The 26,927-nt window shown below is 53.0% G+C and overlaps 1 protein-coding gene across 5 annotated transcripts in view; it reads right to left on the bottom strand.

The window, feature by feature from the left end:
• The window catches only part of IQSEC3 (IQ motif and Sec7 domain ArfGEF 3), a 109,665-nt gene that overhangs the window by 33,613 nt on the left and 49,125 nt on the right, over positions 1-26,927 (bottom strand). For 4 of the 5 annotated variants that reach the window (XR_010343055.1, XR_010343056.1, XM_064377624.1 and 1 more), the window contains exons 2-3: positions 2,077-3,164; positions 217-378 (exon numbers count right to left, since the gene is read on the bottom strand). Coding sequence is in view for 3 of the 5 variants with exons in the window: in XM_064377624.1 (XP_064233694.1) it covers positions 217-378; positions 2,077-3,158 (1,244 nt within the window). In the remaining 2 variants the exon portion in view is untranslated. Of the gene's footprint in view, positions 1-216; positions 379-2,076; positions 3,165-16,313; positions 16,594-26,927 lie in introns of all 5 variants that reach the window. The other variant, XM_021671999.2, reaches the window with a different exon arrangement.

Here is a 26,927-nt window from a genome sequence, read left to right as displayed (position 1 = left end):
AGCCTGGAATGAACTCAATCAATGACTCTAAGGGGAGACAGGGCTCCGTCCCACTGGGGTGATGGGCTAAAGAGGGGATTCTGGTTCCTGTGGCCAATCTGGAAGCTGGAAGCTGTTAGAACTGGAGTGAGGATTTCACCAAGGAGCTCACGGAGAGAGCCGGGGCAGGTGGGGCGTGGGAAGGAGTGGGGGCAGCCTGGAGCGTGGGGTACTCACTCCAGCACATCGCGGTTGAACTGCTTCTTGCTGTTGCCCAGGAACTCTCCAATCATCTGGCGGCTGAGGCCCTTTCGCTGCAGGAGGAAATGGGCCACACCAATAGGGGTGTCAGGGATGAAGCCGCGGGAGATGAGGAACTGGATGCCCTTGTCTGGGTTTCTGCAGGTGGGGTAGGGAGAAGCAGTAGAGAGTGAGCAGAAGCCATCCATGACTCTTTCTTCCATCTTCCACCCATAGAAGTGCCCAGAGACTCTTGGAAATCCAGTTCCCTATCAGAAGCATCTCTCACCAAAGCCTCAACCCCCCGAACGTCCTCAGGCAGAGGATGGTGTGTGACCAGAAGGAGGATGGCGTAGAACTGGAAACAGAATGAATCCCAGAGCAGGTGGAGGAGAAATGCCCTTCTCTGTACCTGCCTCCTGGGTCTTACCCCAGGCCTGCCCTTCCCCCTACCCGTATCCTGTTGTCAATATGCAGGTGCCCACTGCAGACTCCCTGACCCTGGAGAGAGGGTGGAAGAAACAGAGGTGAGCTCTCCACCACACCCCCTCTTCCCTTTGCAAGGTTTGCGGCCATGCTGCTCCCTGAGCTGTTTCTCACTGGTCTAGGAGGAGATAAAGCACAGAAACACAGCATAAGTGCTCAGAACCTTTCATAACGCTTTGACATTTCCGGGACAACCAGGCAAGTGATTGTTTTTCTAGCAACCCATTTTTATTGCGATTTACAAAAGTATTAGCCCACAGTGTATTTTCAGGGGGGTGTGGGGGAACAAAACTGGTCCTGCATTATGGATAGTTGAAGAACGACTGTCTTGAGGGAGATGAGTATCTGCATGAATTCTCACGTGCGTGCAGAAGTGCCACTATGGAGGGGCGTGGTTTGGAGTCAGATCCGCCTTCCCCTTGGTCTGCCGAATACTAGCTATCTCACTGTGTGCAACTCGCCTTACTGGTGTGAGTTAACAGCATGGTAATGCCTCTGTTAGATACTGTTGGGAAGATTATGGATGCTTTACGTAAGGTGAGCTATGAACAGTAGCTACTTTTCCTAGACTAGGAGCCCCTTGAGGCCAGGGGATGTGTCCTACTCACCTCTGTGGTCACAGTGCCTGGCACCCAATAAATAACAGCTGAATGAATGAATGACCAACCACTGAGGCAGCAGAGATGTGCTCTTGGCTCCAGCTTATGAAGGAAGGGTGAGTGGAGGATGGAGACCAGTGCCTCCTGGACTTTACATTTCCATGGGAGGGGCACGTGTGCTTCCTTGCCTCTGTGCATATTTGGGACAGAACCTGTCCCAGTCTCATTGTGGTCTCTGAGCTATGGCAGTCAGTCATTTCTCCCCGTTCTCTTTCTTCTCTGCCTCTGCCTGCTTCACACTCTCTCTTCCTCATAGCCACTCCCCTCTCCTGCTCTCTGCTGGCATTCTTTACAAGGGGGCTCTCTTCCCTTCCCCACCCAGCCCCGCATTTCATCAACCCAGGGAGCTAATGCGGTTTCCCTGGCTTCCTATTCCACCCGAATGATTGCTGCTCAATCCTCAAACTGCCTGGACTGTTATTTACTTAATACTGTCTTTTCTTTTACATTCTCTTCACGTTAAACTGTAAGTTGTGAAAGCATGTGTTAGATGTGTTATCTTTTCCTTTAATCTTACTTAAAAAAAAAACTCAGAATGTTTAAAAATAAAATGCGTACTTCCTAAACATGACCTCAGGGATCAGGCACCGCACAGATGAGCCTGGAGGACCCTGGGATGCTGTGGGAAGTTATCTGGTGCCCTGCTTGGTGGAGGGGAGGTGCCCCTCCTCCTTCCCTCCCTCCCAGGACGCTGGGGCCAGGGCTCACTTACATGTTGAAGAGGTTGAGGCCAATGCGATAAAGGCGCTTGCGCAGGGTGTCAGTGGAGAGCGTGGGCGACTTGCAGCTGGCTGGGTTCTCACAGTGGTAGCGCGGCAGGCTCAGGATCATGGCCTGCAGGGCCTCCTTGGAGGCGGAGGCCGACACCTCCGAGCCTGACTTGGCAGACTTCGTGGACATGCTGCTGCTGCTCAGCTGCTCCAAGTCGCCTGCCTCAGCCTCGGCCCCTTTCCCCACCTCCGCTGCCTCCTCCTCCTCCTCTTCCTCCTCTGCTGTGGCTGCTGTGGCTTCATCCACCACCCCACTAGCCCCAGCCTCTGTGCATGTGTCCTCTGCTGACACGTCCCCCTGGCCCACGGAGGGGGCTTCCAGGGCCTCCTGCCCCGGGGTCTCGCCCTGCTCAGCCTTGCCTGCGGCGGGCTCTGCTGTGGCCTGGGCTGTCTGTGTGCCCAGGCAGTTGGCTACGGACAGAGCCGTGGAGGAGGAAACGGAGATGTTCTGGTTGGCGATCTGTACTGTAACGTCCCGAAAAGCCATCATGAGGGTGCCGCTGTGGCCCGGGGGCAGGCCGGGGGTCTCCATGGCCTCATCCCCAGGCCCGGGGCCTGCGCTCTCCGGCTCCCGCATCTCTGCCTCAAGGCCTGAGGTCCCCGCGGCCGCCTGCAGGGCCTGGTGGAGCTGGTAAGCGCTGCTTTCCTGCAGGGAGCACATGGTCTTGAGGCTCCAGGTGCTGAGCGCGTCGTCGATGGACTTGGCCAGGGATTGCACCTGCTCGGTGAAAGAGTCCTCCAGCTCGGTGAGGGTGCCCGCGAAGGTGGGTGGCAGGGAGGGCGAACGCACCAGGGGCAGTCCCATGAGGCCGTAGCCCTCCATGAGCGCTTTCTCCGCCGCCAGGCTCTCGGCGGTGGGTGACCGCACCTTGCGCAGGGAGATCCGCCGTGGCAGGCGGCTCTCCAGGAGTGAGTTGCGGATTTTCTCGAAGTTCTTGCTGAGCTGGTATTGGCGGAAGGCGGTTTGGATGGTGCAAGCGGCGCGCCGGGACACGAGGTGGCCCCCGTACTTGTGTTCTAACATTTCAATCTGCAAGAACAAGGACAGAGAGGAGGAAGGGCTCAGAGGGGAAGGGTGGTCAGCCCTTCTGAGGGATGGCGGAGTCACCCAGCCAAAATTGGGCAGAGCTTAGGATGCACAGCGCCGGGCTCCGGAATGCACAGTGCAGGGGGGGACCCCGGAATACATGGTACGGGGGGGTCCGGAATGCACAGTGTGGGGGGCTTGGGAATGCACAGCGCAGGGCTCCGGGGCAGCTCAAGTCTGAATTGCCTAGCATGTCATGGCCACAGGGCCCAGGAGCTTGGTAAGACTCCTAGAGGTGTAGGATGGAGGCTTCGGTTCTGGGGACTGGTAATGTCCCAAGGGCCAGAGAGAGGTGCTATGTATGGTGGTCAGATTTTGATGCTGTGGCGGGTATTACAAAATGTTCACGGCCTGGCCCACTAGCGCAGGCCTGTAATCCTAGCATCTTGGGAGGCTGAGGAGAGAGTATTGCTTGAGCTCAGGAGTTTGAGACCAGCCTAGGCAACATAGCTAGACCTTGTCTCTCTAAAAAAGAAAATTAACTGGGTGTCCTGGTGCACACCTGTGGTCCTCAGCTACTGGGAAGTCTGAGGTGGGAGGATTGCTTAAGCCCAAAGAGTTGGAGGTCACAGTGAGCTATGATTGCACCACAGCACTCCAGCCTCTCCAAAAGAGCGAGACCTTGTCTCTGTTTTTTTTTAAGTTCATGTAAGGGATGCATACAGAAGTACTTATGGGTGCAATGCATGATATCTTGAATTTGTATTCTGTCAAAAATGTGGAAAAATTAGATGACACAATATTAATATTAATTAATAAAATGGTTAGAGCTCGATGATGGGAATTATAACACTGTTGTTTCTACTTTTGTGAAAACTTTAAAAAAATAGTGAAAAACAGAAATCCTAAAAAAACCTTCATGGCTCCTCCTGTTCCCCCACTCCTCCCCAGCAACCATGTCTCTGCATTGGGGTGGTTCTCTTTCCCTGGGAACACTAGAAGGGTTGAGATTGGGGTCGGACCATCTCCCTTTTCCCAGTACATAGTAGGTGCTCAATGAATGCATATTTGCTAAAAAGTTGACTGAATGTCCCAAGAATGGGGGTCCTTTCAGGCCATCATTATCAAGAGTTTTCCAATTTGAGTCACCTCTGTTCTTTTGATGGGAGCTGTCCAACCAGGGCAGGGCTGGGTGGGGTGAGCTTGGGGACATGGCACCTCACCTGGGCAGATCTGATCCCAAGAAAACTTCTGTCAGGGGGCCAGTGTGCCTCCTCTCAGCTCTGTCCTCCTGTCCATGGGCTTTTTCCTCTCAGGTTGCTATGCTCCCACTTTTCCTCCCTATTGAAACGCCTCAGGAAAGGGCTGGGAAGCTGTGACTGAGCCATGCCCCTAGAGGCTTCTGCCTTTAAATAAGGGACAAAGTCTATGTGAAGATGATGGGTTTAAATGGTGGCATCCTAGACTCTGATCAGCCCTCAGAGAGGTTTTGGAAGTGAGAGTGTTCGTGGGCCCTGAAATTATGTCCCATTCACAACCAGACATGCCACTTACACATGGTGTCCTTCCCGAGCTGAGAATCGGGATGAGTGCACTGAGATGAATAACTCAAGGCAAGAATGACAACGCCACTTCCGTGTTCTCCAGGGATCACAGGTGGGCACGGGTCTGGGTAGAAAGGCCACACTCCATCCCTCAGCACAACACTTGAACCCGCTTCCTGCTCCACTGGAGCCCCCAAAGACTGCAGCCAGAATGAATCACTGCCTCCCACAGCCCAGCCGTGCCCTCTGCTCCCTCCCTGCAAGGCATGACGAGTGCCCCACTACCGGGCTAGCAGAGGAACCCTCTTAGCCCAGAAGACCTTGTGAATACAACCCCAATCCCAAGGACAATCCCAGGTAAAATGGGACACCCTCAGTGCTCATCTTCAGTGCTTCCAGCCTGGCCATTCAGTGCCCTTCCTTATTCTCAGACCTGGGGCCAGTGTGCCTCCTCTCGGCTCTGTCCTCCCGTCCATGGGCTTTCTCCTCTTTGGTTGCTATGCTCTCACTTTTCCTCCCTATTTAAACCCCTCAGGAAAGGACTGGGAAGCTGCCGTCTTCCCTGACATCCAACCTTACCCTCAGAGTTGTTAGAACTTATGCAGATTAATGTGTGAATGGCTTCCTATATGGTTTCTCCCAAAGGTACTTGCATTTCACAAGGGAAAAGGCCCTGAGCAGGGGGAAGCTCCCGGTGCTGTCACAACCCCCCTGTTGGAGGACTCTTCAGGGTGCTCTAAACCACACCAAGTGAATTCCTCATCTAGTGCTGTGTAACACATTACCGCTAATCCAGCCACTTGAATCAACACCTGTTTATTTCTCATGCTCTGTGAGTCTAGTCGGGGTACAGCTCATCTGAGTTCTCTGCTCAGCATCTCACCAGACTGAAACCAGAATGTCAGTAGAGGCTGCAATATCATCTAAGGTGTGGGGTCCTCCAGTGAGCTCACTCTTGTTGGCACAATTCAGTTCCTTGCAATCACAGGACTTAGGCCCTCAGTCACTGGAGGTTGCATGCTGTTCCCTGCCTGCTATTCCCTGCCATGCTGTTCCCTGCCATGTGGCCCTCTCCATAACATGGTACCTCACTCCTTCAAGGGCAATAGGACAGTGTCTCTCTGGGGCTTCAGCTTCATTTATAGGGCTAACCTATTACCTCAGACTCACCCTGGATGATGCTTCTTTTTACTACCTCAAAATCAAGCGATTGGTAACCATCATGTTCACTCATCCTGCCCATACTCAAGGGAAGGGGATTACACAGGATGTGTGCACCAGTGTGGAGGGGACTTGGAGCCATCTTAGAATTCTGCCCATGGTACGAATTGGACAGTTGCCCACTTGATCTTTACTTGGTATGACCTCACGCACCCGTAAGAGAAACAGATACTTGCCTCAGAGGCATTCTCTTCCTGCTCCCGCAGAAGTAATGTAGTTTGGTTCATTCTCCCTACTGAACTTTGACACGTTCCCTGAGGCCTGGAATGGGGACTTGGCCTTGGTTTAGGCAAGAAAATCCTTCCCTAAGGGGATGATGTAGAGAGGAAGGGAACTGATCACTAAACTATCTCCTTTTCTGTCAATTTCTGTCTGTCACCCCTACTCAAGCACCATGAGAAACTGACAGATTTCACATTTCTTTTTTTCTTTCTTTCTTTTTTTTTTTTTTTTTGAGATGGAGTCTCGCCCTGTTGCCCAGGCTGGAGTGCAGTGGCACGATCTTAGCTCACCACAATCTCCGCCTCCTGGGTTCAAGCGATTCTTCTGTCTCAGCCTCCTGAGTAGCTGGGATTACAGATATGCAACACTGTACCTGGCTAATTTTTGTGTTTTTTTAGTAGAGACTGGTTTTTGCCATGTTGACCAGGCTGGTCTTGAACTCTTGACCTCTGGTGATCCACCCGCCTAGGCCTCCCAAAGTGCTGGGATTACAGGCGTGAGCCACTGTGCCTGGCCAGATTTCACAATTCTTTCCCACCTGGCCTATTTGTACTTCTAGGGAAACCCCAGGCCCAAGAGCATTCTTTTTCGGCATAAGATGCCATTGGCAACACAGGGAAGTTATGAAATCCATTGCTTGAGATGCTTCCAAAATGGTGATGGGGTCCACGCCCTTGACATGGCGTCATCCCTCTTGGAGGCAGAACACTGGCTGACATAACCCTAGGAGGCTGTGTCTACTTATGGGCAATGTCTATGCTTCACTCAAGCAGGGAAGAAAACCAGATTTTAAATTCTTGAATCTGTCCCATCACGTCGTCCACTAGCAGGTTTTGCCTGCCATGGTCGCTGCTGTCTCCTCCAGCGCTTGGACAGTGCCCAGCACATAGTAGGCCTCCAATGAGTATGTATTGGACAAATTAATTCTGAAGTTATATTTGTGACTCTCAAAAACCTTCCTAATCTGACCCACAGCCGGTGCTCTCCCATTCCTGGTTCCTTTTTGTGTTCAGCGCACCCTCCAGGTGCTCTTTTTAGTCCCATTTCCTTCCTCCTATCTGCAGCTTTGCACCTGCCCGCAGATCCAGATCTCCCCAGGCCACAGAGTAACTCTGCTGACTCCCCTGCCTCTGGGGCACTAGCCCATTCCCTTTCTCCCTATTTTCCACCGAACCTCATGGAACACTACCCTCTGCCTCACACCAGGAGCAAATGCCAGATACTGACCCAACCTGGCTGTTCTGAGTCCTGAGCTCTGGCTCCTGCTGCCTCCCGTCTCAGACAAGGGCGCTCAGGACGAGACATGTTCATCTGAGGCCAACCAGCAGGGAAGAGGCAGATGTAGGGCTTGCCACTCAGCCCCACGGCCCTCCTCAGACTCCCTCCCCACTCCTTTCTGCAACTCTCCCCAGCGTCCATGACTCAGTCTATCCTGGTTGTCCTGTCTCCCTATAACCCCTTCATCCTGTATTCTGGCCATAAAACCCCTACATGCGCTGATTACAAGTCACATGGGTGCTACCGCCAGTCTCACATGCGTTTTAATTTTCCCCGTACACTCGGACCTCGTCCATGGCTTCTGTGTTGGACATCATCAGAGGAGCCCGTGACAGGTGATAATTAACAATGAATCAAGAGGGGAGCTGTGTCAGGCAGAGCCTTCTGGGCCACTGTAAATGCGCTGCCCAGGCTGATACCTTCTCAGCCCCATCTGCCTTCCCTCTGAGGACCTGGTCCACTCTCTTAACTTCACTCTACTTGGATGGGCTGATGAGCAGGTGGCAAATAAGGGGAATGCCCAGCGCCAGATCCCTGCTAATTGGCCTTGGATGAATTTAACATCTCAGACTCTCAGTTTTCATATCTATTAAGTGGGGTTTATCCTGCTGACCCTGTATCTTCTTGTGAGCATTAAATTATTTCATGCAGCACCCAGCACAGAGCAGGAGCTTAATAAGTGGTAGCTGCTTAATGGTGACAGTGATAATGATGGGAATGACTCCCGAGTCTCCATTCCTAGCCTTGATCCTAGACCCGCATTTCCAACAGCCTGTGGATCCTCTGTCCATCCAGACTCAGCCACTGTTTTCCTACCTCACCCAAACCAGCTCTTGCTGACTTCCTTATCGGCCTGACGAGCACCCAGCCTGGAAGCTTGCCTTGTCCTGGGTTCTCGTTTGCCCTGTCCACTGTGTAGCTCCTGCCCAGTACCCCCCCCATACCTTTTGTGATCATCCACGATCTTCCTTCCAGAATGTCACCACGTAGGGCTCTTGGGCTTCCCACTTGGACCATGCCAGCAGCATCCTCACGACCTCTGTGTCCTGCTCACTCCCACTGTGACCTTACACTGCAGAACTAGATCCAAGCTCTCACAGAGCAGGTGTGAACACAGGCTTTTCTTTGTTTGAGAACCATTACCCTAAACAGGTAAAAACACTTCTTGCTGGTTTTCCAACCCTAACAATCTGGCTGGGTCACAAAGTCCTACTCCGAAAAGTCCACATCGCTCACCAGTTCCTGTCTGCTCTCCCCTGACCACTCCCACAAGGCCCCCTGCTTGGGCACTCATTAGCGTTATCTCCCAGCCTGCAATGCTCTCCCCAACCTCAACTCCCAGCCTCCCTTTTCCTCCAGGTAGAAATGTCCTCTCCTTCGAGACCTATCTCAAACGTGCCTTGTCCATGCAGCCCTCTCAATGCCCTGAACAGACAGGGTCTCCCTGCCTCGGGCCCCAACTTCTCTTTGACATTCAGTCTTCTTTCTCCACTAATCTTTGTGGCCTTTCTCCAACCCATGCTTCCCTCCTTTTCCCTCCCCCAGGCTCCAACAGAGCATAAATTATTCATGGCATCAAATATGTCTTAGTCATCCTGTCCAGCACCCAGCAGCTTAACTGGCACGGAGCAACTGCTCCCTGAGTAACGCTGGAATTCAGTTCTGGGCTCACCATCATGTGCCCCAACCCGCTTAACAACCATCTCCCAGTGACCCCAGACTTGGCTCTGCCGTGCCCGCAACCTGCACTGTCCCCTACACCTTCCTCCCCACTGTCAGCCCCCATATGCCAGCCTGGAGCCTGACAGTCGGAAGTTCTGCTTGCCTTGGCTGATGTCTCCCACCCCCTGCCTGTGTTCGCCATTGTCCCTGATCACCCAGCGGAGCTTCCCCGGACAAGCCCCTCACCCACCCCTGTCTGCCATCTTAACTGTTCTTATGATAATGTAAATACCTCTCACCCAACCCTGCCATTGTGACTGAACTTGTGGTCAGCATACTCCTTGCCCCTAACCCCACCACTGTAACTGAACTTACTCTGTAACACCCCTGCCCCTGCAAAAACTACCCAAACCTATAAAACCCAACTCCTAACCCACTGCCCTTTGCTAATGCCCTTTTTGGCCTTAGCCCACCTGCACCCAGGTGAATAAACAGCCATGTTGCTCACACAAAGCCTGTTTGGAAGGTCTCTTCATTCAAACTGCACATTTTTTAATACCCACCCTCCATGCTCAGTGCCACACCCTGCTCAGAGCTCTCACAGTAGACTGCCCATCACAGGCAAGACATCTGTCTCTGCATCTCTTGTGCCCAGTGCTGTGCCAGACCTGTGGCTGAGGCTGAATAAGTGTTTGCAGACATGAACTAAACTGAACTCTCTCCTGAGACCCCAGGGAAATAAAAATCCAGACTCTCATCCAGGTCTGGGCTTGGAACCCAGGACTCCATCCTTCCTCCTAGCCCCTGCATCCTCGTAGGACCTGGGGACTCAGCAATGGCCCAGGTCAGCTCCATTCACGACAACTAAGCACTCCCATCTACCCCAATCCCATTCTGAACTGGGGCCAGGTCAGAGAGCAGAGAGGTGCGGGAAGGGAGGCAGCCCTGGGAGGGAGGGGTCTCTGGGCCCACTGGCCAAGGAGCAGCTCTGCTCACTTCCCTCTAGACCCTGTGAATCATGAGGAATGATGGCCTCGCCTCTTCCCAAGAGAGCAATTTCTCAGCTTCTGCCAGAAGCAGCAGTGGCGGGGACCGCGGGGGGCTCCGTCTCTCTAATGAGCCTCTCAGTGTTAATTAGAACATGCTCCCTCTTTAAAGGTTGCTGCGACAGCTGAGCCTGAAGAGGCCGCTGAGAGATGGTGGCCAAGCCAGAGCAGGGGGAGGAAGAGCTGCTAGCTGGGGAGCAGTGCTGAGGAGTGCCGGCCAGGTGTAGAGGGGCTTCCAAATGTGAGCAAGGTTTACTCCCATCCAAGACTTCCCAGTTGAGACCAGGAAAGCACAGCATGTTGTAAGCCTCCAGGACTTGGCAGGTGAGCCCTGGTGTGAGGCTGAGGAGCAGAGAGACTGGGGAGGCTGGCACTTTGGGGGTGTTCAGAGAGGCCCATGGGAGCCTTGGGTCTGTACTGGGCAGGGCTGTGGCCTCCCACAATGCAGGGGGATCATGCCTGCTCTGTGTGCCCTCCTCCCAGCCTGCTGTCTGGAATATAGCAAGTGTTTGACACGCAGGGCACTGAAGGCTTCCTGGGAGTGGGCAGCTAGGTAGGCATGGGGAACGCGCTATGACTCAGCTAGTAGTGAGGTCATGACTCTCCAGTGGAGCTGCCCCAGGAGCTGGCTCTGGACTCAGGTTGGGCTACCTGCCCTCCTCATGCTCCACAGACCCTGTGTGCTGGTTCCATGGGGCATGGTCCTCACTGTAATGCCAAGAGCTGGCGGAAGGTACTGGGTTAAAACCATGGGCTGCGGAGTCCATGTCTTGGCTGCAGGACTTCCTAGGGCTGTGTCCTGGGGCAAGTCACTTAACATCACTCATTCTTAATCTTTCCATTCCAGAAATGAGGACAGTAAAGGTGTCGACCTTGCAGGGACATTGTGCAGACCCGGGGAGGTAACACATGGCAATTGTGAGCCTGGGCCTGACAGAGCTAGTGCTCAGGTAGTACCACAGGTGCCGGCCCCACGCCTGCCCACCGCTGGGCTATGGGCACCCCGAAGACTAGGCCTGGGTCTTTGGCATCATGGTGTCTCCAGGCCTAGCACAGGGCCTGGGACAGAGCAGCTGTGCAGTGTTGTTCCCTGAACTGGATGAACCGGGTGGAGGGACAACCCCCGGAGTGCCCTGTCTTCACCACCATCCTTGAAGCCTGGTGCCCCGGTGCCTTTTGTGACCATGGTAGAAATCTCACCTTCAGCGTGGAAGGGTCAGGAGGTCCCCTGGTACAATCCTTGGTTCACACATGAGGAAACCAAGGCCCAAAGAGGGAAAGTGACTTAGAAACACAGCCACCACATCTCCCTGGAGAGGTGCCCGATGGCGAGGCTAGATCCTGAGGCTTAGGGTATGGGGATCTGTGGGGAGTGGCTGCTCTCCAGCAGAACATGGCTCTGTCCAAGACCTGGCTCCAGAAGTGGGGCCCAGATTTTACTGACCACAGCTCCCCAGCCCCTGGCCTGGGCAGCCCAGAGAGCTCTGCAATTCAGATGGCCACGAAGGGCACCAACAGGATACAAACTCCCTAGAGGGCTTGGGGGAATTTCCAAATCACACCTGGGCCCGCTATTTCCCGGCCACAGCTACTTTCCTAGAGGGCTCCCCAAAGGGACCTGCATGCTCCCTCCTTACCCTGCCCTAGGTTGTATCCCCCAGGACTGCTGGGGTCGGGTGAGAGGGTCGAAGGCAGAGGGAGAAGGGGAGAAGAGTTGGTGGGAGGACCGTCTTGCTGCACGACTCAGATCAGGTGCTGGGGACGGGGCCAACAGGGAGAACAAGAAGCTGGAGGGCAGGCCTTGTTCACTCATTCGCTTGCCTGTGCCTTCGTTTGTATGTTCCTTCCCTGCTGAGCGTTTCCTAGGCACCCAGGACTGTGCGGGTGCAGGGCGGCAAAGGTGGGCGAGAGCAGGGCAGTGCCCAGGGCATGGCTCCAGGAGTGCTGGCTCTTCACGCGGGCCTGCAGCACCCTGCAGGGGTCCTGAGCACCACCTGCTCAACTCCTCACAGCCCTGAGAACAACATGGTCTGTGCTTTTGAGGGGACAGCTCCCACTCCAGGCAGCACAGAGGAGGCATCAGGCAATGGGAAAAAGCGTGTGCCTTGCCTGTGACCTGAAGTATGAGCAGAGGTCTCCCAGGTGCAGCAGGCAGGGTGGGGGACAGGCAGGGAGTATCCCCAGGAGAGGAAACAAAAAGACACATGAAGGCCCAGAGGTGAGGATGGCTCGAGATTAGGAAAGCAAATGGAATGGCTGGAACCCCTGTGGGGCTGGGCCTGTGGCAGGGCAGCCTGGAGAGGCCTCTGTCTTGCACACCGTGAGAGCCATCAGAGGCTTTCCCGTGGATCAGCACAGTTGGAGGTGCACTTTAGGAAGATGACTCAGCTGCAATGTGGAGGTGAGATTGGAAGAGGCACAGCTCAAAGCAGGGGAAGCACAGGAGGTGTCCCCAGGGGCGCAGGCAAGAGGGAGGATGGCCGGCCTCCTCAGGCAGGGGCAGTGGGGAAGGCAAGAGAGGATGGGATTTGAGAACTGTTGAGAGGCAGCATCAATGGGGCTTGGGGCTAGAGCAGAGGTGAAGGAGGGAGAAGGGCCAAGAGCCAAGGAAAACACTCCTGGGGGTCTGGACTGGCTGACAGAGGAGACCTGGCGGGTCGGTGGGCTGAGGAGATCAGATTGTCCAACACTTCTCCCAGGCCATGGAACACAGGATGTGGCTGGTGGAATCACTGGGTCGGAATACCAAGTCTTAGATCTCAAAGAGATCTAAGGCAGAGCCAGGCCCTGGCCCCAGGCTGTGTACCCATCCCATCCCCCTTTATGTCACTAAGTGATTATTTCCTCTTTCTCATCCTTCCAGCAGCTTCTTCACCAGGCACTGCACCAAGCACTGAGAATATAATGAGGAACAGGTCATGCACCTGCTTTTCAAGGAGGGGGGTCAAGCAAACAGGATATGCTGACACAGGGCTGAAGGGCTGTGACGGGGACACCTCGGTGCTGTGGGATCACGGAGAAGGGGCACCCAGTGCAGGCTTGGGAGGCAGGGAAAGCTGCCGGAGAGGAGGAAGAGGCACCTAAACCAAGTCCTAAGGCAAGAGAAGGCCAGGTGCAGGGGTGTGGAGGGGGAAGAGACTTCAGAGATTGAGGCCAAGGAAAGAGTCCCAGAGATGGGAGGCAGCGGAGGCCAGAGCAGTCAAGCGGCTTGCCCAAGGCCATCCAGCTCACGGCAGAAGACAGAAGTGTCGAGTTCAGTCTCCTATAAATGAGTGCCATGTTTCCAAGAACCTCGCTCTAGCCTCCCCAAGCCTTACTTGTCCCCTTCCCCCAACCCCCAGCCTACACTTGGTCTAAAGGGATACACGGGTCAGGGGACCCAAGCTATTCTCCTAGGCTGAGAATAGTTGGCAGAGGGCCCTGTTGCACCCCCTGCCAGTCCTCACCTCACCTGACTCAACCTGGCCAAAATGCAAAAGCCGTCTATTAGAATTATGCCCCCAGAGAAAAAGTCCACAGTGCCGACCAGAATCCTACGTTACCCCCGATATCACACCCAGTCAAAACCAAACTAACCCGCCTGCCTAAGCCAACACACATGCTTCCCCTAGTGTTACTGACCGGATACTCTGTAAGTGGAATTGTCATCTCTGTCAGGGGCAGGTAGGGAGCATGTTTCTTTTTTTGTTGTTTCTTTCTTGGCACCCTACTCCCTTGTTGCTTTACACAGGATAGTTATTTTAAAAAGATACTCACCCAGTGAGCTCTTACTATGTCCAGCACACTCTGCTGGATGCTGGGGAAGGCACCAAAATGGATACAAAATGGTCTCTGGCCTCAAGAAGCAGAGGACCTCTCATCTGGCCAAGTGGCCCCCATATGTCACAGATGGATATTTACCCAGCCCTGCCTGGGCACTCTCAGAGACAAAGAACTCTCTACCTCCCAGGCAGGGCATTCCACATTTTTAACAGTTTTAATGGTTAAGTTAAAATCTTCCCCTCCTGCCAGGCATGGTGGCTCACGCCTGTAATCCCAGCACTTTGGGAGGCTGAGGCAGGCGAATCACAAGGTCAAGAGATCAAGATCATCCTGGCCAACATGGTGAAACCCCGCCTCTACTAAAAATACAAAAATCAGCTGGGTGTGGTGGTGCACGCTTGTTCATCCCAGCTACTCGGGAGGCTGAGGCAGGAGAATCACTTTAACGAGGAAGGCGGAGGTTGCAATGAGCCAAGATCGCGCCACTGCACTCCAGCATGGCGACAGAGCAAGACTGTGTCTCAAAAAAAAAAAAAAAAAAAAAAAAATCTTCCCCTTCTACAGCTTTCATATATTAGTACCACTATTTTCGGCTGGAATGATAGAAAATACATCGAATCATTTTTCACATGCAGCCCTTCCATATCTAAAACTTGTTTTCCTGTCTACAATCTCTCCATATAACCCCAGCCCATCCTCCTGCTCATTAGGAATCTCAGGGTCCTTGTTTCCTCCTGTAAATGCAGCCTCCAGAACCAAGCCCTGGATCTCGAGGGTCCCTGACCATCAGCAGTGTGGGGCTGCCGCAGGTGCCTCCCTTCTGTGGGGCAGCGTGGGCCTCCCGTGAAGGGTGTGAAACCTGCCCTCCCTGCTCCGCAGCCACTTCCCTGCTCCTGATTCGCCTTGAGCTTACAGTCACCGGAAACCCTAAGCCTGTCTCTCAGGCTGGAACCTGCGCACGTCTTATACTAGTGCTGGGGGCTTTTCAAAGCAAGGAGCACAATTTTAGAGTTTTCCATATTTCGTCTGACTTTTTTTTTTTTTTTTTAATTAAAACCATCCTTCTACCCTGATGAGGCTTTTTACAAAGTCTGGGATGCTATAACCAAGGTATCAGCTGTTCTCTTTCAGATTTATGCCATCAGAAAACCAGGCAAATGTAACTTGTATGCCTCAATTTGGTGCCTCGTCTAATGGTCGACCTGGATAGCGCTTACACTCCAACTCCCCGGGAACTTTTCTGATGAACATTTTTTGGGTAATTCAGTTTAGGAACAACCCCCCCCCTTACTATATTGTCAGGAATCCACACATTTCTAGCTCGTCCACTAGATATCTTGGGGGATTTTGGTCAAACACTTTGCTGATGTGCTGCCTACAGCTGTCCCTGAGCCAGAAGATGAGCTTGGCATCAATGCCAAGAGAGGAAGGAGCTCAGTTTGGCTTGATTCAGTCTTAGTGGCCTTCCTACCAGCTTCCTTTCTGAAGATACCTTGTCTATTGTATTGAAAAATTGTTCTTTAGAACCTACATATTTTGGGGCAGAAGGAACCTTGGAGGCGATCCAAAATTAATTCCCATTTTTGCAGATGAGGAAATCAATGCCCAAAGGGCTTAACTGGCACTCCCAAAGTCACAGAGTTCATTTAGGAGGAAGAGCAAGGATTGGATCCCAAGTTCAAAGCTACATTTCCAAGTTCAAAGCTCTTTCTTTAACGGTATCACATTATCATGCCTTTTTCTAAGTGCTCACGGGCATGCGTGCGCGCGCATGCACACACACACACACACACCCCTTCCATCAGGACTCTTGTCCACCAAGACAAAAAACTGAGGCATTATCCTTTTTGGGGGTTCAGCGGGGGCCCCACAACAGGCCACCTTCTCTTCCTGAATGGAAGATGGAGGACCAGATCTCTTCATGCGATTCGTTCTCCAATAGGGGAGCTCTGGGCTTCCCCAGTCTGGATTGATCTTGAGAATCCTGTCTGCCTTGAGGAGACCACTGTCTCTATGCCTCGTTTGAGCCTGTGGGTGCCTAGCATTGGCTCCCTTTGTGGGCATGGAAGCTGGACTATGGCCTCTAAGCAGCAGGTGGAGATGGAGACTTCCCGAGAACAATGGGCTCCTTGGCCTAGTGGTCTGTGGGACAATGGAGGCTTGCTGAGCACTGTGTGAGGAGCAGAGCCCCTGGACTTGCTGCCCAAGGGCCTTGCATTGTGAGGATATGAGCGCTGCCATGGAAGAAGGCAGAGGCCTCTGGCTGGTCCAGGGAAGGGCAAATGTGGGAGAACTGTGGCAAAAGAGGTGTGCCTGTAGCAGAGGGGGCCCAGTGGGGAGATCCCTGGTACCCTGGACAGCGCCCAAAGCAGGGCCCCTTCACCACCCTCCCCACCCCCCTAGGAGGCCCTGGGTACCTGTTTATTCTTTAGGTCAAGGGAGAGTTCGTAATCGGAGGCGGCAGGGGCGTGGGAGCACAGCGCCGTCACCAGGGCAGGCTGCTGCCGGCCGGGGGAGGCCACGTGCTGGGGGCCAGCCCTTGGGGAGGCAGCCCCCGCCCCCGGCCACTCCTCCTCCTCCTGCAGCTCCTGGGCTTGAGCCTTCGGGGCATGGGCACTGGGTCTGCCGGCTGCCACCGCCGCCGCTGCCACCACGGAGTCCTCCATGCCCCCACTGGCCTGGGCGCAGGAGCCGTCACTGCGAACAAAAGGCAACGGTGCTCGGTTGGGGGAGAGGGCGACAGGGTGCGTGTGGATGTGGGGGTGTGGGAGAGAAGCTGGGCACTCTGGCCTGGCTTTCTGGTGGCAGGGACTGGAGGGGGTGTCTTTCAGTCTCCTCTAGGGAGGGGCTATCATGGCAGGGCGAGCCCCGGGCAAGAAGAACCTGAAGCTGGGGAGCATCTCAGACGGAGGGAAGGGGCAGCTATGGCCAGGGCTCAAGAACCTCTGCTTAGAAGCAGTACAGTAGAGCAGCGCATCTGGGCTCTACCTCTTATTAGCTGTGTGACCCTGAGCAGGTCACTCAGCCTGATTGCACCTCTGTTTCCCCATCTATAAAATGGGCACGTAGCAGTACCTACCTGATAGGGATGCCGGAAGGCTTAAGTCACTTAAAACTCTTTGAGCTGCTCCTGGCTCATGGCAACTGCTACATGTGTTACCTATCGTAATTATCACTGGCCTGGCTCGTTAGGCACAGGCTCAGGTGGCTGGGGAAGCTGAGCTACACTGAGCCAGTTCATCTTTAAACTGAATGAGTCTGGAGGAGGGAGGGTGCCTGGCCTGGCTTGGGCATAAGCCCTTCCAGGGGGGTGGGCTTCCTGCCCTGCTGTGTTTAGAAAACACCTTCCTCCCTGGCCCCTCCTCTGCTCCCGTGGAGCCACAGCAGGCTGAGCCATGTCTGCAGCCCTCCTACCTGCTCCAAGAAGACACCTCGCTGCCTGGAGCAGCCATGCTCCAGCCTGCCTTGCGGAATTGGTTCCCTCAGGTTGCACTAGCCTCCAAGTTCTGCCCCTCCCTTGAGGCCCAGTGCTGAGCCACCTCCTCCACGAGGCCTTCCTGGTGACTGCAGCTTTCACTGCTCTGTCTCCTAGAACATTAGGAGCTGTCCTTTGAGAGTCACTGTCTATTTCGCAGAGGAGGAGAGTCATCGTGGTTAACAGCGCAGGCTCAAATCCAAGCTCTACCACTGTGTGGCTTTGGGCAGCTGGCTTTTCCTCTGAGCCTTGGTTCCTTTGTCTGTATAATGGAGGTCCCTGTTCCTATTCAGGGGGTTACAGTGAGGAAGAAAGGAGGCAGCAGAGATCAGGTGCTTAGCACAGAGTATGTGCTCAGTAAATAAACTCTTTTTTTTTTTTTGAGACAGAGTTTCACTTTCATTGCCCAGGCTGGAGTGCAATGGCGCAATCTCAGCTCACTGCAACCTCCGCCTCCCAGGTTCAAGCCATTCTCCTGCCTCAGCCTCCCCAGTAGCCGGGATTACAGGCACCCGCCACCAGGCCTGGCTAGTTTTTTATATTTTTAGCAGAGACAGGGTTTCACCATGTTGTCCAGGCTAGTCTTGAACTCCTGACCTCAGGTGATCCAATGGCCTTCGCCTCCCAAAGTGCTAGGATTACAGGCGTGAGCCACCGCACCCGGCCCAGTAAATAAACTCTTATTTCCCCACCCATCCCTTCCTAGAAGCCAGGGCCTATATGTTATTTGATTGTGTCCTCCACCCGCTTCATGCTGGGCAGATGCTGAGTGCTTAGTCAACACTTGTTGTTAATGGGTGAACTGAGGGGAACCCAGGAGCCACAGGGATGGCCTTTACAGAGGACAGTGACAGAAAGTCAGGACTGGAAGGGACCTCAAGGTCATCTATCAGTGGGATGGCCCTGGTGCAGGACAGCTGCAACCTAAGGACTGATTTCTTCCAAGACTGTGCCACCATGAAAGATGGGCCAAATCACACCAGAGAGACCTCTTCCTGCAGTTTCCACTGGACCTCAGGGTGCAGAGAGGTGTTCCTCCTGGTGCTTCCTCCCAGCCAAGAGGTGGGTGGAGAATCTCCCTTCTGTCAATCTCCATCTGTCCTCCCAGCATCCCGCTGCACCTCTGACAGATAAAGGAGCACTCTCTGGCTGGCCCTGGCCATGGGAAACCCTCATTGCTGCTGCCTCTTTCTATGTCCACCATTTCTCCTACCGCCACCAATCAAGCTGCATGGCTCAATGTAGCTCCAGATACCTTTTTAAAAAATATCATTTATTTATTTTTGAGACAGGGTCTTACCCTGTCACTCAGGCTGGAGTGCAGTGGCTCAATCACAGCTCACTGCAACCTCGACCTCCTGGGCTCAAGCGATCTTCTCACCTCAGCCTACTGAGTAGCTGGGACTACAGGTCCGCACCACCATACCGGGCTAAATTGTTAATTGTTTTGTAGAGACAGGGTCCCACCATGTTGCCCAGTCTAGTCTTGAACTCCTGGGCTAAAATCGTTGTCCGGTCTCAGCCTCCCAAAGTGCTGGAATTGCAGGCCTGAGCCAGCATGCACAGCCTCTAGACATCTTTATGTTTTCACTGTGTCACTGGGAAGTTCTTTTTAAGCACTAAATTCAACCCCTCTTGCTATATTAGCTGACTTCTCTTCCCCTGGAGCATGTGGAAATAGCCCCTTCCCACCACAGCACAGCCTGTGTCCAGAGCCTGCAGGGCAGCATGCCGTGTTACCCATCTCTCCTCCAGACTGTCCTTGGCACTGATGCCCAGGATCTCTCTACCCTAAAAGGTTTTCAAGACTCTTTAGGGAACTGGTGGCTCCTCAAGGGTCCAGACACCTTTAATACCAGCGCTTTGCTTTCTTTGATTGCCAGAATGTGCTTGGCAAGAGGTGCTGGGGAGCCAGTGTCCCTTGATTGCAGCACTCAGCCAATGACAATGGGGTTGCTGCATGAATACCCCAGCTTCCCTGTCCCTTGCACGGGACAGCTCTGAGGCACATCCCATACCCTCTCCCTAAGTCACCAATGGGATCGAGCCCTAGTAGCCCAAAGCAGTAACTTGCTCATGAATGAACCCTGCCATGGCTTTATTCTCTTCTGTGTTTCATTTCCCGACTCCTCTACAGCCCCTTCCTGGGGTCACCTTGTCCAAAATAAACTACTTGTGTTAAAACAAAACAAATTTTAAAAAAATCTTGTTGTGGGCCTTTGTTCACGGGCTACCCCTCACACACACACACACACACACACACGCACACACACACTCTCTCTCTCTCTCTCTCACATACACTCAGGTACACACACACTCATGCACACACAATGCTTCTGTGGCTTTGGGTAATTTACGTCCTCCTCCTGGGACAGTTTCCTCATCTGTCCCGTGGAGGAAGCTTGCTCTTCTCTAGGGACCCTTCCTGCTTAGACACTCTAGGAGCTTGAATCCCAGTGCAGAGGTTGGTCTGCCAAGGCCCATTGGCCCAGGCTCCAGGCTCTCTGGCTGGTGGACCCAGCTCCACCTTGTCCACCTCTGTGCTCGGGGACCTGAGGGACTGGGGCCCTCCCAGGTATATGATGAAAAAGTGTTGGAAAGGAAACCCCTATCCTTGCCTTCCTCCCCTAGACTTACCTATAAGACTGTGGGGTGGAAGGTGGCCACAAAACCCCTGGACTGTTCTCAGTGCAGCAATGTTGAAGGTCACGTAGTGGAGGCCAAAGAACATATATGGCTTTGGTGTCAGGGAGACCTGGGTTAGAATCCTGGCTTTGCTACTTACTATGCCACTTGGGCAAGTCATTGAATGCTCTTGTGGCTCTATTTCCTCATCTGCAAAACGGACATCCTAACAACAACTTTGCAGGGTTACTGTCAGAAAAGAAATAAAGCATGCACAGCACCTAGGACAGCGCCTGGCACACAGTTGTCCTTAATACAGGGTGACAGTGATGGTGGCCATTTTCTGAGCTAGAATCCTATGGCATGGAGTCCCAAAGAAATCCCCAGGAAAATGTCATGAAGAATTCTGCAGCAGGGGAGGTGTTCTCAACATTTAGCCCCCTCGTCAACCTTCATGGAACTGAAACAGCAGGGTTTTCCCACCATTCCCCATGGCATTCTCCAGCCTTCCAGATGGATAGGCTTTCTGGAGGCTTCCTCCCACCCCGTTTCAGCCACTGGAGCAGCAAACAGTGAAGGGGCCTTGGTCTTGGGTGTCACCAACACAGGGGACCCATGTCCCCTGGGGAATCTGTGTGCAGTCACCACCTACGGGCAGGCCCCTTGGCTGTACCCAACATGATGGGGGATTCCTGGGTGGGCATTTGTCCAGTGCCCATCATGTGGATTTGGGCTTTGGTGCTTTGCCAGGGCACAGCAGAGACCCGAGTCCTTACACCCTCTCTTTGGTGGCTGAGCATCAACAGCATGTCCTCAGCCTCTGTTTTCCTCTTTGCACTCCATGTCTAAGAAAGGTCTGAGGAAGAGGTTGGAATTTTCATCTTAAGCTGTCATAGCTGGAAGGACCATCTGTTTAACTTGAAGGGCATCTACTTCCAGTCTCTTATGGAACTGGAAACCCATTGCTCTAGCTCCCAGAACATCTCTCCTCTCCTTCCAAGACACAGGCGGTATCTCTTCAGTTTCCACAGTTTGCAGCTGCCATCCCTAGTGGGTCAGATTTCAGGCAGCCTGGCCCTTGCACAGGAAGGAAGTATGTGATGGGATTCTCTCTGGGACCTGAACAGCTTCTTATAATGCCCTCCCAGAGCACTGAAGGGGGATCCTGGAGATCTCTGCTCTCTTAGGCTCCTCATCCTGCTGCAGAAACATTCCTTGAGTGGCAGTGCACTAGCCAAGAGCAAAAGTGGGGTCACTACTGGTATACGAGTGATGCTGGTCACAGAGTTACTCCCTGGGTTGGGATACCCATTTGAGAAGCTGAAAGTAGAATGTGAGTGGCACCAAGATGAAGGGGTCCTGAGAAAGCTTTGATACGTTCACATGACATTAGCTGACACACACAGGGCCAGTGCATCAGGAGTCACTCCATGCATGACAGCAGGATTTGAGTATGGGAAGTGAACATCTTTGAGAAATTAGGGAAATAAACCATCGCTCATTCTCAGAGGAATATCGCATGTGCCCAAGAGCAGAATTAACATCATATCCAAGGTCACTCAAGGGGAAGCTGGCTTGTGCTTAGGGGGACGCTCGGCTCTAGCTGTGCATGCCTGGTCCTGGCACACAGATGATGTCCTGGGGTTCCAGTGACCACCCCAGCTTATCATCTCCATCATCAGAGCTGATTTCTGAAACTACAGGTGCTTTAATGCCAACCCTCTGCCCAAGGCCACCAGTGACTCCACAATACAGGCAGGATAAAGTCTATTCATAGTCTCACCCCAATCTCCCTTTCTACCCTCATTCCCACTGAGTGACCCGTCCACTCTGTCCACACTGATACTCTCGCCAGGTCTGCCAAGCCCTCTTGAGCCACCATCCTGCTCCATGACCTCCTTCTGCTGGAAATGCCTTCCATCCACTCCTTTCTCTGCCCCTCGTCACCTCTTTCAGGAATCACTCATTTCCCCAGGAGTTAGTCCCACCCTCCTCTATGCTCTAATGATTCTTGGCACTTGCCTCGATTTCAGCAAGACCACTTTGTGCTTCAATTATTCACTGATGTTTCTCTCTCCTCCACCAGACCACGCCATGTGCACCTTTTAATCACAGGTGCTTATCACCAGTGGTTGGCTCATAAGATGTGTTTAATCAATGTTAAATGCGTAGATGGATAGATGGGTAGGTGGATATCATTTATTTTCCACTCTTTACCAAGGGCAGAAATGCTGGGCTGGGCTTGGTGCTGCACCACCCGGACCCTCCTTCAAGGAAGGACTTCTCGCTCAGCTGCTGGGAGCACTGTTGAAGAATGCCTTTAGCTGTCAGCCCCATCAAAAATGGGCTCAGCTACAGAGAGCTACCTGGCCCAAAGTCACTTCCTTCCAAGGGTTGTCCACATCCAGGGACCAATTTCAGTGGAGATGTAAAGTCTCATCATTCTTACCCGACATGGGCTGAGGTTGATGGTTCACATGAGATTGGCCTAGGCTGTGGTAGGGCTTCTGCAGTAGACTTTGCCCCATGCTGCATCCCTCACCTCTGTGTTGACCCCAAGTGCATCTCCTGATAAAGTCAACACCCTGAGCTCGAGTCTCCTTCCCTGAGAACTGAATCCCCCTTGGAGCCTCCGCCTTTCTCCTTTCTTTCTCCTGCTAGCCAGGATTACCCGTGTCTCTGCCCCCAGACCTATGGACCTTTTCTGGGTTCCAGACACCTTGGCTAAGGGCTCAGGGCTCAGAAAAAGGCACCTGATCTCATACATGCCAAATTTTACCTTCATGTCTGGGGCTTTACAGACTCTGTAGGCCCCAGGCTAAGCACACTATTCTGGAGAGAAAATCATGGAGTGTTTTCTATACGCTGAGAAGTGTGCCAACGGATACAGGCAGCTCTCTGTTCACACAGAGAAAATAATCTGGGCACCAGACACCACATGGGTTTTCAGAGCCTGGTCATCTTCGTCCTTGGCACTGATGGAATCCTCGTGCCAAGGGAAGAGAGCTTGAGTGGAGTGAGGCCCTGGGCTCTGTAACTACTGGCTAGGAGATTTTAGGTGCCATACCCAACTTCTCTGCTCCATGGTTTTCTCATCTGCAAAATAGGGGTGCAAATGCCTCCTTTCCAGGAGACTGATGAAATGAAATGACTCCATAGGTCAGCACACCCTCTGCCTTGAGAAATACAGCTTTCCACCCAAGAATGAGTGAGAAAGGAGAATACCTACAGTGCCCCCAGCATTTGTGCTCACACAGACCCTGCCAGGGAGCTGGCTCGGGATAGTGAGTGTCCTTCTGGGCTCCCAGGCAGGCCCTGGCAGCCACGTTGCCCACTGCCAGGAGCTAAGGGGACAGGAGTAACTGAAGTGAGAGCCAGGAGAGGAGGAGAGAAGGAAGGTGCTGACCAAGGCCCACCAACCAGAGGGGCTGCAATGAGGAGGCACCTGCAGGCTCAGCCCCCGGGGGAGTCTGCTGTTGACCGTGGGGCTGGCTTGCCGGAGCACGAGCTTGAGGGCTGTTCTCCCATCTCCACAATGACTAGCACAGTAATTACTAGAGCCTTTGCTAGGAGCGTTCTGAAGGCTGATGGACTCCTCGGGCAGAAAGGCTCCTCCAGAGGGCCTCGTCAATTGCACTAGATTATCCCAGACTCTGCCAGCCATTCTTAAAGCTCTTCTGTGACGAAGATATGAAGCATTTTCCAGACAAAAGCTAACAACATGCCTCAGATCCCCTCAAGATTTTTTAGCCTTTTCTAAAACATTTTTTTCTCTTCTTTCTTTGAATCAATATAGTAATTTCAGATGGGCAGAATAAAGGTACTGAGCATAGAAAGCTAAGTGTCTTTTGGGGTCCCAGATGGTATGAGGGAGGGGTGGAGGTGAACAGAAGGCCAGTGACAAGACAAGAAATTAATCTGTTTTGTGTTGATTCAAAGCATGAGCTGGAAGGTCCTGCCCGAGGTATGGAGAGGGCACTGGGCCAGGAGTCAGGAGGAAATCCCACCCCTGCCTGCAGGGTGCTCAGTATAACCATGGGCAAATCACTTCCCCTCTCTGGGCTCTGTATCCTCACTGTAAGAGGGCAGCTTCGACAAGACACTTTGGCATCAGGCAGGAAGGAGAGGCGCAGCTCCCTCCCTCCCCACGTGCAATTTGCTTGGGCCCTGGTCACACCTGCTCCATCATTGCCCCACTCCTGCTCCTGCTAATCAGATGAACTTCAGTTCCCAGTGACAGGCATCAGCCTCCCCTGCCATGAACCCTTGACTGCCATCATCCGGGCCAGAAGCTCCTGCAGGAGGGCAGATATCACTGTCCCGGCTCTCTTCTGCTTCCAGAGGCTGCCCTGACCTCATTGGGTGTGAAAGAGGCGCCCAAGGGCCCTGGGAGAAGTTCTTTCTCTCCTCATTGCTGGTCTCACAACTGCTCCAAAAGGTGTGGGTGGGGACTGGCTTGTCTCTAGAGGGTTCCTGTTAAGGGAATCACAGCCACTTCTCTGGGCTCAGCTTCCCCTCACCTAGGCCAGAATACCCAGGTCACTCCCTCAACGTGGGAGGTTGAGGTTGAGGTTGACTCCTGCAGACTATCCCCATGGGCCAGTGTGGAACCTGCCACACCGGCTCAGCCCATCCCACAGGAAGGCCTCTTCTGGAAGCTTCCTCAGGCCTCCTCAGGACACTGCCTCCCTCACAGCCTCCCAGGCTGGGCCGTACTGATGAGTGCCATCTTACTGTCCCTGGCATCCTACGATCTTTGAGCACTTTACATTCTCATAAATAGGCATGGTTCCGGTGGCAATGTCAAGCTCTGACAACATCCTCCCTGCCCCTTCCCCATACGTGACACACAGTTTCACACAGGCATGTGTCTCGCTGGCCTGGGCAGACAGCTTGCTGTACACCTTGGTTTTCTCACCTTTCATGCCTGCTCTTGTAATTGCCCCAGGAGAAGACAGCTCCCATCTCCCAGCATTCTCATCTCGCCTGGCCTCAGGATGAGGCTGCAGGACCAGTCACTTCATCCTTCCCTGGCCGCAACCCAAAGTCATCTCCCGGTGGCTTCAGTACAGCCTAGTGAACTCCAGATTTTACTGATTTTTTCTTTTCTTATGAACTATTTTATATATGCAAATATAGGTAACACAGAGGTGAGGCGTACAGAAAAATATCCACATGTACCCAGCTCAAGAAAGAGCACACTGGAAGCCTCTGATGCCTGGTGTATTCCTCTCCCCTCCTCAGAAGAATCCCTGCCCTGAGTTTGTGTTGATCCTTCCCTAGCTCTTCCCTATGGGCAAACTTCCTCCTATCTTTACATAACCAACACTGCAGCCTTGCATGAGTGCCAGGATTGCATGGCATGCCTCGTGGGAGTCTCGGGAGCAATTAGGGTCTTATAGACCCCAAAGGGTCAGGGAAGTGACTCCCAGGTGGCTGGCCCTGCAGCTCCACGCTGGCAAGAATGGAAAGATGGCAGGAGTCTGACCACAGCCGGGCTGGGCCTCACAGTCTTGGAGTCTTGGACCCCAGTATCACAGCAAGGAAGACTTTTAGAAAATGAAACGGAGTTATTCCTTAACCCCCCACACCCTGGCCCTTTGTGGCCCTAGTAAGTGATAAGTTCCAAATGGACCGCGGTGACTATCAGGACCCACAAAAAAATGGCTCATGGAAATGCCTGGTGATGTCGGCAGAGGCTACTCCACAGGAGCAGCAGCTGGGGGCCAGGTCCCAGGGGTGAGTGCCTTTGGGGTCCTTGAAAGGAGGGAGCACATGAGGCTGCAGCCAGGGTCAGCTGACCTGCAATTAGGGGGAGGGGAGAGTCGCAGCCTCTAGTTGTAGTGCAGACACGAGCCAGACCACCAGGGTTTGAACGCTTGCTCTACCAGTGACCTGCGGTGTGGCCTGTACCTCAACGTCCCATGAATGCGGGTGTCCCAAGAAGGAAAGGGTAATGAACCACAATGGTTAGCAAGCCCCATGTACATAGGAACTATCTTTTTCTCTTTTGGGACTTCCCATGTTTTATTTTGTCAAATAAGAAAAGAAAAAGCAAAAGTATCACTCATTTTTCCTATAATATTTTAAAAGAATATGAAAACTAGGAAGAATCTAATTTCAGAATAAAGGACAATCCTTTAGCTGGCACTATCAATTTCTTATTGGTGTCTTGTGGTACAGTCTTCTGAATGGAGATGGGCAGGCCTTTTCTGTGTGGTGTAACTGGTGACATTCTGAGTTACAGATGATGCCGAGGGCAGCTTCGCAGAAGGTAACAAGGGCTGGGAGGCCACAGAGCGGGATAAGTATGAGAATTGGACAGACTGACTGTGGTTAAAATCCCACCACTCACTAGCTGTGTGGCACTGGGTTAGTTCCTTAACTTCTCTGAGCCCATTTGCTCATGTGTAAAGTAGGGATACCTGCTACATAATTTTGCTGTGAGAGTGAGTGAAATAATGACACAAGGCCTATGGCATCTGCTTGATGCAGGGTAACTGTAGCTTTTCTCCCCTAATCTGGGCCCCTCATGCATTCCCAGCTTCCGGTTCATGAGCCAATTGCTCCCTGGTGGGCAGGGACCTTGTCTCATTCTTTTTGGCTCCCTTGCAGGGCCTTATTTTTATTTTTTTTATTTTTTTTTTTGTGGTGACCTAATTACTATGACCACCCCTAATTACCATTATTTGTGGTGACTTACACAAATCATGTGTGCACAAAGCACATACCAGAGGCAGGCATGAGGCCATGCCTGGGTGTTTCATATTCTCTTGGCCCTAAAGCCCCTTCCTTTCATCTTCCTTCTATTCCAACCCTGCTTCACCCCAGCAGAGCACAGGCTTCTTTGGTCCTGAGCTATTTCCAGGGAAGAACAGCTCCTCACAGGCTCAAGTTCACCACATGCCAGAGGAAATCTGATGACCTACAG

Source organism: Aotus nancymaae, unplaced genomic scaffold (assembly GCF_030222135.1).
Source record: "Aotus nancymaae isolate 86718 unplaced genomic scaffold, 86718_ANA_hifiasm-v0.15.2.pri h1tg000016l, whole genome shotgun sequence".
Taxonomy (NCBI): Eukaryota; Metazoa; Chordata; class Mammalia; order Primates; family Aotidae; genus Aotus; species Aotus nancymaae.
This window is presented reverse-complemented; position numbering and strand designations above follow the sequence as displayed.